Genomic DNA, 12,070 nt, shown 5'->3' on the forward strand with positions numbered 1-12,070 from the left:
TTAAGGAGGCCTTGGGGCGGGGCAGGGAAGGGCAGCTGGTTCACCTCCCCAGGTACAGATCCCATCCTCCGGCCTCCGTGCTCCACCTGGCCTGAGTCCCATCCTCTCTCCTGGGTTACCACGGTTACCTCCTACTCCAACCTCACCTGCTAGAGCTCAACTCTGCTTCCAGAACGACCCTGTCCAAGCATTAGGCCCTGTCACTCCTCAGCTCAGAGTCTCCTGTGGCTTGCCATGCAGTGGCCTGCACACCCTCCCTACCCCACGTCCCCTTTCTGACCTCCTCCCCAGTCCAGCCACACTGGCCTCCTGTTGCTCTCAAACAAGCCAGATACCCTCCTGCCTCCAGGGCCTGGTACCTGCCTTTTCCTCTGCCAGGCGGGCATCTCCTCCAGACACGCTCACCACCAGCTCCCTTGCCTACTCACAGGCCATCTTCTTGGTGCAGCCTCCTTCAGCCTTCGTATTTAGAACTGCAGCCCCTCTCCTACCCTGGCAATTCCCTAGCCCCTCTCCTGCAACTCAATCATCTTCCAACAGCCTATACAATTGTGTGTGTCAACTTGTTTATCAGTCTCCCCGCTGAGGAGTGGGCAGTTTTGTCTGTTTTGACGAGGTTGGAAGCCCCAGTACCTAAAAACAGTAGGTGCTCAGCAAACAGTTGTTAGGGTAGGTGCTCAGCAAACACAAACCGTAGTTAGGGTAGGTGCTCAGCAAACAGTTGTTAGGTGATAGAGGATGCACCTCACTTTCCAACCATTCCTCCTGCACACTCAGTCCCTGCATTCCACTCCCACACTGGCGGGCCAGCCTCCTGGCACACGCTGACATCGGCCCACCTCCATGCCTCCATCCACACAGAATGCCCTTCCCTCCCCCTCCTAACCTGGCAAAGTCCCTGCCATGCCTCAAAGCCAGAGACCAGAACTTCTTCCATAAAGCCTTCTCTGCTCCCTTCTGCTTGGACTTCTTCTCTGAAACCTCTACAGTCTCTAAATGTCTTTTCTCCAGCAGGTCACAGTTAGAGTGGCCTGGGAGGATCTCTAGGTCCTATGATTAGCTCTAACAGGTTATGGATTAGATTTCTTTTCTAGCAGTTTCTAACACTGACAAAGAAGTCGATGTTCTGGACACAGCTAGAATCACCTCCCAGCTTATGTATATTTTATTAGCATCGAGCAAAGAGAACTGGAGAGAGGGTGGTCAGTGGGCACTGGAATGAGGTAGGTCTGCATTCAAACCCTGGCTCTGCCGTTTACTCTTGCTGTGTGACCTTCAGCAAGTCACCTAACCTCTCTGAATCTCAGTTTTCTCGACTAGGAAATGGGAAAGGTTACAAATCAATAGGCTTGTTGGCTCCAAGGTCCCTCCTGGCTCCCAGATTCTCAGATGATCTGATGCTACCAGACCCTTCTCAATCTGTTTTGGAACTTGGGGACTGAGAGACCTCATTATGTGGATAACTTGGTCCCCAAAGAGACGTGATCCCTTAAAAACACCGGGCACCTCAGCTTTCTGGAAGGGAGTGTGGGCCTGTTCACAGGGCAGAAGGGTAGTCAAATACAGGGGTGTAACCCCTACCCTAGCTGAAGGAACCCAGCTTCCTGACCTAGAAAAGGGAGCCTTGTGTACAACAGCTGGGTAGCTACAGTACCCTGGCTTCTTAGGGGGATTAATGATGGCTATTCTGACAGATTTTTAAAACTAGGTCTCATGAGCATGGGGCCAGGGAGGGTAGAGGATAAATGGAGTTAAACTGGTAATGAGCTTGAAGACGCTTCTCACTGCGCTTGAAGACGCTCACCGCTCACCTCGTCTACTGGCTCTCAATAAGCAATTTGGCTGCCTAATTAGGTTAACCAGTAATTTCCCTTTTGACACCCAGGCTGCTTGATAATTTGGGGGCAACTGTGATTCGGTTTCATTGTTTCTTTTCTAAGTGAATTTCTCCATTTGCCTCTGGGATTAAAGCGCGGACTAAATTCTCACAATTCCCCACGCCTACCAGGCCTCTCTTGCCGCCAAGCCTTGGCTGTGCAACTGCGTCCGCTGGGCGCGCCCCTCTCACATCCCTCCCGCCCAGGGCCACCCTGCCGGCCTTGGGGCCCAGGCGCATAACGTGAGTGGCAGGAAGGAATGGGCCTTTGTGCCCTTGGGGCACAACGAATGGCTCCTTTTACTCTCATCCCATGGCTCTTTCAACAATTAATATTAACAGCTGGCATGAATTAAGGACCAACACAGACCAGACGCTCCGCAAATGTCATAGTATATTTAGGCTCACGGTGACGCACCAAGGAGGAAAGATGCTGTGCTGTTTGGGTGCCGTCTCATGATTGTGGTAAAACATGTATCACCTTTCTAGCCATTTTTAAGGGTACGGTTGGGTGGCATTAAGTATTCACACTGCTATGTACCCATCATCCCAACCTGTACCCACGGAACACGCAGCCCCCACGTCCCCTCTCCCAGCTTCCGGTCACCCCAGGGCACTGGCTTAGAAATGCAAAGACTGCGGCAGACAGGGCGAGGCGACTTGCTCAAGGTCTCAGAGCAGGGACACGGAGCGGCCAGGATCCGAGACCCAGCTCCTCACTAGACTCTGGAACCACTTCTTTCCGCCCCACCATCCTGCCTGTGACGCTTCCACTGCAGATGGTGCCACGACGCTGTCTCAGCTCCACCTCCCTGCCATGCATCTCGAACAATGCCTGGTCTACTGAAGGAGCCGGGCACAGCTATAGGACAAATCCCAGAATGAATCTACGAAAGAGACACGTGTCCACTGACCCCACGGTCGGAAATAGAACTTAAACGGCGAATTCTACTTTCTCAAAAATATTTACAGATGCCAATCGTGTGCCTGGCATGACGCCAGCTCCTCCTCCTCGTGCCCCCACCCCCGGGCCCCAGCAGGAGAGGCCTGAGCACTGGCTCCGCCTGACGGCCCTGAGGGGAAGATTTGTGTTTACATTACCCAGTCAATTCTGTATTTATTTTGGATATTAAGCAGTGACATAAAAGCTGCTGACATTAACCTTCAGGGGCAGAAATTGGCTTTAATGGACCCCATAAAAGTTATTATTGATGGCAGCTGCATGCAGCTTTGCCAGGGCCTCTGCAAAAGCCTCCACCGCTATCAATACTGTTGACAATTACTATTGACTAATGGAAGGCCCGGCATGGAGGCAGAGTCGATGTTCCTGTGGCTGGAAGTTGGCAGGGGTCATGCTTTGGTGTCCTCGATTGCTGAGTCCAACGGAGGTGGGCAGAGGGCTCAGATGAGAGCATCAGAGAGACCCAAGTTCTAATCCAAACTTTGCCAACTTGCTGACTGACCAGCTGCACAATCTCTGGCCAGTCGGTTGACCTTTCGGGAGCCTCAGTTTTCCCATCTGGGAAATGGAGATGCCGTGGTGCTGCCATGAGGATGAAGGCCGTGGCCCATGTGCCGCAGGGTGACAGCACCAGGCCCTCAGCGTGGCCTCCCTCTACTCCTGGAAAGTGGCTGCACCTCGAGGCCTCGGCAAACACGTCCCGTGGAGGTGAGCCCTGTTCTGATGCTGAGACCCAAGTTCTCATCACAGACAAAGGACAGAGCTGGGGCCAGGCGGATGACTGTGAGAGAGGCAGGCAGGGGAGAAAGACGTGATAGTGGGAGGGCAGGAGGAAGAGGAGGAGAAATGAGACTCCTGTGTAGAGCCCGGCTCCGGCTCAGCTCAACCCGTGGCTGCTGCACACCCGTCACCTATGAGCTCCAGTCCTCAGCTGTGAGCTGAGCTTGATAAGAACACTGTCGACCTCCTCAGTGGATAAAGGGAGAGCCATTCCCATGGCTCATTCAGGACGAGTCGCTGTCACTATTTAGACTTTGGTATAACAAAGCCATTAATGTAGTTTTCCAACCCGGAGCGAGTGGGCAGGTGTGGGAGCACCCAAGGGCCATCTGGGTCTGAAAGTCCAAGCCTGGAAGGGAAGAGGCGGCCAGGGAGCAGCTCTCTGTTAGGTCCACCTGCCCACCTCCTTCCCAGCCCTGCTCCCCCAAGCACGGCGAGGCTCAGAGGGCTGTGGCCAGTGCGGAAGCAGGCAATCAGAGGAGAGGGTGGCATGGCCAGGGAAGCAGGCAGTCATCTCCCTGTCCCCATTATCAAAGGCTGAAGCTCTTCAGGCTCGTTGACTATGTCATTATCACCCAACAGAGGCTTAATTCAGCTGTAATTCAGCTCTCAGGGAATATACAATAATGTGGGCGGTATGCACCTCACTCTGTCATGACTTTATGGAAAAATGATCGTTTGTCACCATGGCAAGAAGCCTTCAAAGGAACAAACAGTGCAAGTACTTTGCTGCGGAGAACATTCACTATGACAAGGGCTGCAAGAGTCAAGATTTTAGAGTCAAACGGGCCTGAGTTCAAATCTCACCTTGCTAGCTGTGTGACCTACGCAGGTTTCTTAACCTCTCTGGATCACAGAGTCCTCATTCTGACGGCTTGAGCACTGAGCACTGGGCTTGGAGGCTAATAATCAGCAGCAGGTAGTAACCATCATTGCTGTTACTACCATTTTCCTTTTCTTCACCTTCATCCTTTTTTTTTTTTTTTTTCTTATGGCCACACCCTCAACATACAGAAGTTCCCAGGCCAGAGACTGAATCAGAGACACAGATGAGACCTAGGCCACAGCTGCAGCAACTCTGGATCCTTTCAACCCACTGCACCTGGCTGGGGATGGAACCCGTACCTCCGCAGCAAACCGGGCCATTGCAGTCAGGTTCTTAACCCACTGTGCCACAACAAGAACTCCATGCACCTTTGTCTTAATGTAAGGGCTTAGAAACATAGAATCCTAGATCCAGAAGCGCCGGCACGTAATTCAGCTTACTTATTCCCCAAAAGTTTTCACTGGAACACTGTTCCTTTCAGATGCTCTGAGAAGAAAGGGTTCTTCATCCTTAAATCAATTTGGGGACTGCCACATATAAGCTTCCTTGCTAATTTATCCATTATCATGCATATTAGACTATTAAAGGCTCTGAGCAGTCCTGCAGTAAGGAAACTGGTTAAATTCTATGAACCCAGGGTTTCCAACATTATTTGGCCACTGAGCACTCGCCTCCACCCCCTTCAAGCTAAGAACTATCAACATTCTTAGAATATAGGGAATGCTGATTTCATTTAAACTACTTATTTTATAGATCAGGAAACTGAGGTCCAGAGAAAAGATCTAACTTATCCGATGCTTCACCCCAGGTCAGTGATGGAACTAAGGCTTCCTGCCTTCTAGTCAGACAGCATTCTCTGTACAGGCCTCACACACAAACTGAAAGCATGGTTGGGAAGGGAGAGGAAGGGCTGCTGGCTGGGCTTGGGCCTAGGTGTGGGGGGGTGGATGAGGGAGTGTGGATGGCTCCCCACTGCAGAGAGGGGCACTCGTTCGGGTGCTTAGGTCGCTGACCCCCTCCCAGAGCTGGTGGAGTGTCAGGGGAGGGAGACAGTCAAGCTGATATCTGGGATCTGCTGCGGCCCCATCCTCAAACAGGTGCACAGGGTCCCCAGGAAAAAGGAACCAAGTTCTCCAAGTTCTCTAGCAGCAGTGATGGAATTGATGCAATTCTGCTGCACCTGATTCTTTTAGGGGATAATTTCTCCATCCGACCTGGAGCTCACCTGGTCTCCTGCCTGATCCCAATCTGGGACTGTAGGACTGTGTCACTCACAACCCATTGGCGCCTCCCTTCCTTTTTTTTTTTTTTTTTTTTTCCTTTTTTAGGGCCACACCTGTGGCATATGGAAGTTCCCAGGCTAGGGGTCGAATCAGAGCTACAGTTGCTGGCCTAGGTCACAGCCACAGTAACGTGGGATCCGAGCCGCATCTGTGACCTATACCACAGCTCATGGCAACACCGGATCCTTAACTCACTAAGCAGGGCCAGGGATCAAACCTGCATCCTCATGGATACTAGTCGGGTTTGTTACTGCTGAGCCATGATGGGAACTCTCTCCTTTCCTTCTTTAACTCACCTGAGTCTTCGCCTTTGACCTGGTGTCTCCATCTCCCACCTCCCCCCCAATCCTCCCAAATCCTGGACAGGAATCACGGGATCCTGCATTTTGAGCTGGCAACCAGCAGGCAGCACTGGCTCCAGGCTTGGTTCTTCCAGTTCCCCTTCAGATGGCCCTCCCCACACACAGCCCCCTCCTGCCTCTGGTGTGGCAGTGCCAGCAGACTCCCTCACTGGACTTCTGAGAAACAAAGCCCTTCCCTGGGGGCAACGCAGAGGGGCCGTCCAGGTCTCCAGCACCCTCCCTAAGTCTTTGCTGCCAGACCCAGCAGGACCCACCTGCTCCCTGTACCTCGACCGCAGGTTGCCCAGGGGCTTCAGGGGCACAAAGCACCACAGAAAGGGAGAGTCCCTCAGGGGCCTGCTGCAGGGCTGCATCTAACTCAGAGCCCCTGCGGGATCTGCCGACAAGGTCCGAGAGTAAGGAGGAACATTCTGGAACCTGGCACCCTTTTCTTCCGCATAGAAAGGAGGCGTGTGAACGAGTTTGTCATCTTTTTCCTCCACTGCATCTCTTGGCTCCAGCTCATGGGAAAGCTGGAGTACAAACACGGGTTTTAAGTTACTCTAGCATGATGGTTTTGGTGGAAAAGCCATCCTCCGATGGGCAGAAGATCCTGGGGTGGGGCAGGGCCATGGCAACTGCCCGAGGTGGGGGGGGGGGCACCTGGAGGCTGGGGGCTGTGCCATCAGGATTCTGCAGGATGAGGCATGGCTGATGTCGCAGAGAACAGGCTGTAGGGGGAGGGTTACCTCTGGCCTCCCGGCCCCTCTGCCACAGGCACCTTGTCAGCAATACGTCCTGCCCCTCAGGCACTCCCCTAGTCTGGAAGGAAAGAGCAGCGACCCAGTCCCTGGCCTGTCACCCATGGGTGGGTATTTCACGTGACCCTGCAAGAGGGTCTGCCTTTTGACCACTGAGAGCAAAGCAATTTCCACCGACTTCACCAGGGCCCCAAGTGACGGAGCGGAAAATCAATACCGTAATTAAAAGCCTGGCTCTGCAACCCAGGCCAAGCGGGCCACTCACCAGTCTCCGTGTTCTCGTGCTCCGTGTCGGTGAGCGTGAGGTTGGAGTTGGCCCGGCTGGACAGGCAGGAGCTGCGCCCCGACCGCGTGCTGCGGCCCCACAGCCGCACGGGGTGCTCGGGGGACAGCACAGTGTCAGCCTCCAGGTCGGCCTCGGAGCTGGCCCCCATGGAGTAGCCACAGTGCGGGAGGCCGATGTCTGTCCGGTACAGGGTCCCGTGAGGGGGCGTCACCTCCCCCAGCCCCAGCTCACGCAGGGTGAAGTTGGTACCTGGGAAGAAAGGCAGGGGAGATTGATTAGGGGGCTGGGTGTGGGGGGGGTCCTCCCTAGTAGAAGCCTGGCCCCCACCCCAGGACTCACTGCTGTCCTTTGAGCTTGCTGTGTGTCTGATGCCCCAGCCTTCCCTCTGCGCCCTCTCCACCAGCCCAAACCCTCCACACCTTTCTGGAAGGCTCAATGCACATGGCACCTCCTCTGAGAAGCTTCTTCTAATCTTACACCCTGTGCAGAAATCATTGCTTCTTCCTCTGAGCTCCCTCTGAGAGGCCTCGGCCCTAGTCAGCCTGCAGAGCAGAACTGCTTAAGGGCCTGGCTCCTCACAGGAGATGGCCCCAAAGGAGCAGGGACTGTGTCCAGCTCATCCCTAAATCCCTGAGCCTAGAACTCTGCCTGGCACCCAGAAGGGGCTCAACACATGTCTGCTACATGGGACAGAGGGCTTCAGCTCTCCTCTTCCAGGCCAGGGTGGTGCTGGGGCTGCCGGCAGGGGGCGCTCCCGAGCAGTGTGGCGGCCTGGTCTCTGAGATGCCCATGGCTCCCTGGGACCAGACACTCCTTGCCGGCCAGCTCAGCAAAGTCTGGGGCAGGAAAGGGAAGAAGACAGTGACTGGCTGGGAGAAGCGGGCCTTGCACAACAAGTGGGCTCTGTCTTCTGCTTCCTCTGCCAGGGGGGCTGTGACAGGAACCAGCGGGCTCTGGAGTAACCCAGGGAGTCAAGCACGCAGCCAAGGCGGGGCTGCTGATGGGCCTCTCGAGGCCCTGGGGAGGCCTGGCTGCGCCCAGGACTGAGGCTGGGAAGACGTGGGTGGGGGGCGTTTCCATGGGAAACACAGCCTCCGTGTTACTCCTGAACGCTCATCAGGGCTTATTCGGGGAGAGCGTCTCCGTATTTCTCATGTTGCCACGAGTGTTGGCGCGGATGAGGAAGAAAGTTAAACCAATGATATGGGAAATGGACTTAGAATCAGGCAGCATCACATTTAACCCAACACAAGCTGGCCCTGGGCCTTGAGCGATGATGACAGCAGTGACAGGGCGTGGCGCCCGACTTCACAGAGCTCATAGTCCAGAGGGGGAGACGCAACTCAAACCATGATTAAGGGCGAAAGCCCAGAGTGGGAGACCCATGGACAGGGCTGTGGGAGCACAGAGGCAGACGGCAGGGTATTGGGGTAAGGGTTCTTGCGGGGGAGAGTGAATGTGAAGAGACAGATGCCCTGGCTTTGAAGGATCCTGCAACCAGGGCTGGGCCTGAAGAGGACAAGCCTGCCAAGAAGGGAGAAGGAACCACAGGTGAGGCGGTGGGGGGGATTAGCCAGCAGAGATGCCCCCCCACCCCAATCACGCTTAGCAGTAACCCCTGTGCCCCTTCCCCCCCCACCAGGGTCCTGGTCAGCTCCGTGTCCAGCCTGGCACCCAGCAGGTACTCAGTGAGAGTTAGCTACATAATCAGACACACTCCGGTAGTGCCGTGGGGGGTCAGATAAAGGGAGAGAGGAGGTGGGAGAAGAGACCAACTGGGACCATGCTGAAGTGACAGGTGTTGAGGCTGGCCCTGGGGGGAGGGGTGGTTCATGCTGGTACAGCCTTGATTTGAGGTTCGAGTCACAAAAACAGTCCATACTGGTTGGTAAATAACTGATGCTCGGCCTCCTCACACCTAGAGCCCCAGCCTGTGCGCTGCCTGCCCCTCCTCTCAAACAGCAGCCTCCTAGGAACCAAGCGGTTTCGGGTGAACGTCAGCAGGCTGCCCATCACTGGCCTCCGGCCCTGCTCGGTGGCCAAGGAGACATTCTTCTGGCCGGAGCCTGGGTCAGACCAGGTGTGAAACGCTGTGAACATCACCCTATGTGCCACACCGCAGTCTGCCCGCCTCTGCTGCAGAAGGAAACTCCAACCTGGAGCCTAAACCCCCTCAGTCCGCTTCCCACCCTCTCTGCACACCACCCCCCTGGCCGCCCTGCGTACCTCCCTCTGACCTCCTTTCCCCCCACCCACCTCTGCCCACCTCCCACCCCTGCCGCCCCCAGCCCCTCTCCCTGCTCCCCTGGGCTGCACCTCTTAAAGGAGGCCAGTCACATGTCATGAAGAATGACTGTTACATTAAGTGAAAAATCAAATTTATTTGCAACAAACAGCCCGGGCTGCATTGATTTCCACATGGCTTGCCCTGCATACGCTTTTAAGCAGCCGGACTCAATGGGAGTCAGCTGAGCCATCCCAGGACAGGAGAGATGCAAGGTGAGGGCTGACCCTAAGGGCTCAGGGGTCCTGGCGAACCAGCCCAGCCCCTCTGCTGTGTGACCTGAGATTTATTTCATCAAACGTGAGACGTTCTTGCGATCCCTTTGCTTTAAGTCCCTTTGGCTTCTTTCCCGGGGGGCCCAGGACTGCGGCTGACAACACACCTTGCTCAACATCTAGCTGGGCAAGCTTAGGTGGGTTACATCGCCTGGGCCTTAAAATGTTGTAGTGGTAGTCTTTAAAATGGGGGTGATAATCTATGACCTGCTATCCTCACAGGATTTTTGAGCCTCCAGGAGGTAATGGGCGGGAAAGCACTTTGTAAAATGTCTATGCCTGTCTATGAGCTGAGTATGCTTCTTGTTTGTTATTTATGAAGGTAAGAGGGGCTTCTTCTGGAGCCTCATGTGCTAGGGTGACACCCAGGGGTCACCAGGATCTATCAAGCACGGGCAAGAGAGCTGGAGGAAAGCTCTGACTCCATGCGTCCCTCTCTGTCGCTGAGACCCAGACATGACAGTAGCAGGCAGCATGTCTGAAGCATCTCCGCGGTGCAAGTGTTAAGCGCTCTATTCACAGTCTTCCTCAACCCTCCCCCACCCCCACAATCAGGAGGCACCATCTTTCTTCCATTGCCCAGGTGAAGACCCTGAGCCAGAATTCAAATCCAGATCCGACCGATGCCAGAGTGTGAGCTATCAGCCACGAACTGGGAAAAAGCTGAAGACCTCTCTCTTGTTTTCAAAACAGGAGCGGCAGCCTTCCTAACAAGTCAGCTTTTGTGTGGATCCAGGCCTGGGGGAGAGGCCAGGTAGGCCTCAGGTGTGTGTGTCTGTGTGGTGGGGGCGGCTCCTCTTGCCTCTGTGATCTTGGGCAAATGAATCAGGGATCCTTGTAAGGATTAAATACCAAAGACAAAATGTATGTAAATAACACAGCACCTGGCCAGCTGGGTCTGTGGAAGGGAACTGGGCAGGGTAGACTCAGGGACTTGTGCTGGCCCACCTGGCATTGAGGAGGGCTCAAGGCTCTAGAGGGAGAAAAACAGGAATCACTAAGGGGGTAGGGAACACAGATCACAGCAGGTGTGGGAATAATGAGCTGCCCAGCGGGGCTGGAGCGTGGGCGGTGGGGCGTGGAGAGGCAGGGGATAACAGGAAGATGAAACGGTTTAGGAAAGCCCTCTCACGGCAGGTTTAGGAGCTCACATTAAGGGCAGTACGGAGTCATTCCCAGGTTCACTTTGGTTGCAGTGCAGAGCATGGCCCAAAGGGGGCAGCACTGGGTGAAGAGGGGCTGAGGTCAACCCTCCCAGCGAGAAGACAACCGTCTGAACTGGGACAATGGCAGAGGGGACAGAGAAGAGGGATGGATTTGAGAGGTATTCCGGAGTAGGATGGCTAGGCTCTGGTGACCACTGTGTGTAAGAAGTGAAGGACAGGGCGTCAGGCACCAGACTATCCCCATGTTACTAAATTTTTAGACCTAATTAGCTCACCAGCGTCTTCCTCTCAAGATCAGAACAGCGCTTGACACAAAGCTGCCGCCAAGGTGTGTTTGTTGAATGAATAAATATAAGCACGAATAACAAAACACACAAAACTAAGACTTACTCAGCACTTGGTGTCATCACACTTACCCCTTAAACATGTCACCTCGTTAGTCCTCACGGGCAATTCAGTGCAGTATTCACGGCCATTCAACAGATGAGGACTGAGGCTCAGAGGAGAGCCTGTGGTGGCTGAGAACTCAAGCCCAGGCGGTGTGACCCGGATTCCAGCTCCTAACAGCCTCCAGATACCCACAAGCTGGGTGAGCATGAAAATGAATGGACTAAGAACTAACCCGCAGAGAGGCTCTGACTAGATAGATCTCGGTGCCCAAACCGCGGAGAGCTGGCGTCCTCCACCCCGCGGGCGTTCCGCACACGTGCGCGCACGCCCCGCCCCGGGGCACACCTGTGCGCACGCCCCGCCCCCGGCCCCGCCCCCGGCCCGCCCTCACCCGGGCGGCAGAACTCCTCGGCCTCCTGCGGCACCAGGTCCTTGACGCGGCTGCTGCCCCCGTAGGCCAGGCGGGCGTCCTGGTCGTAGGCCTTGAGGGTCTCGCTGGAGCTGTAGGACTTCTGCGGGGCCTTGCCCTCCTCGCTGTCGGCGGACGAGCTGGTGTAGCGGCGCTCGGCGTCGCGGCGCCGGGTCAGCGAGCGGTACGGCTTCCTCTCCTTCACGTCCATGGCCTCCGGCCCGCGCTCCTCCACATCCACGAACAGGGTCCTCGCCGCACTCAGGGCCGAGTGGTCTGGAGCCCGAGAAACCAAAGAAAGGTCATCAGTTCTGGCCCCAACAGGCAAAGGCGATCTCGGGGTCTGGGACCTCGATACACCCTGCAGCGCCTAGAGGAGGGGCCTCGGGCTGCGGAGGTTGAGGGCGCAGCTCCATCGCGGAGGTAGCACGG

At 55.4% G+C, this 12,070-nt stretch overlaps 1 protein-coding gene across 50 annotated transcripts in view; it reads right to left on the minus strand.

Annotated features, from left to right (window-relative positions):
* Positions 1-12,070, minus strand: part of TENM4 (teneurin transmembrane protein 4) — a 2,941,714-nt gene that overhangs the window by 400,209 nt on the left and 2,529,435 nt on the right. For all 50 annotated transcript variants that reach the window (XM_084975397.1, XM_084975391.1, XM_084975384.1 and 47 more), the window contains 2 exons: positions 11,621-11,914; positions 7,094-7,363 (listed from right to left, as the gene is read on the minus strand). In XM_084975397.1, coding sequence (XP_084831523.1) covers positions 7,094-7,363; positions 11,621-11,914 — 564 coding nt within the window. The remainder of the gene's footprint in view (positions 1-7,093; positions 7,364-11,620; positions 11,915-12,070) is intronic.

The sequence above is a fragment of the Sus scrofa genome, chromosome 9 (genome assembly GCF_054392235.1).
Source record: "Sus scrofa isolate SSC_HxYL_T2T_F1_AM1 chromosome 9, Sscrofa_HxYL_maternal_Yorkshire_Landrace_v2.0, whole genome shotgun sequence".
Taxonomy (NCBI): Eukaryota; Metazoa; Chordata; class Mammalia; order Artiodactyla; family Suidae; genus Sus; species Sus scrofa.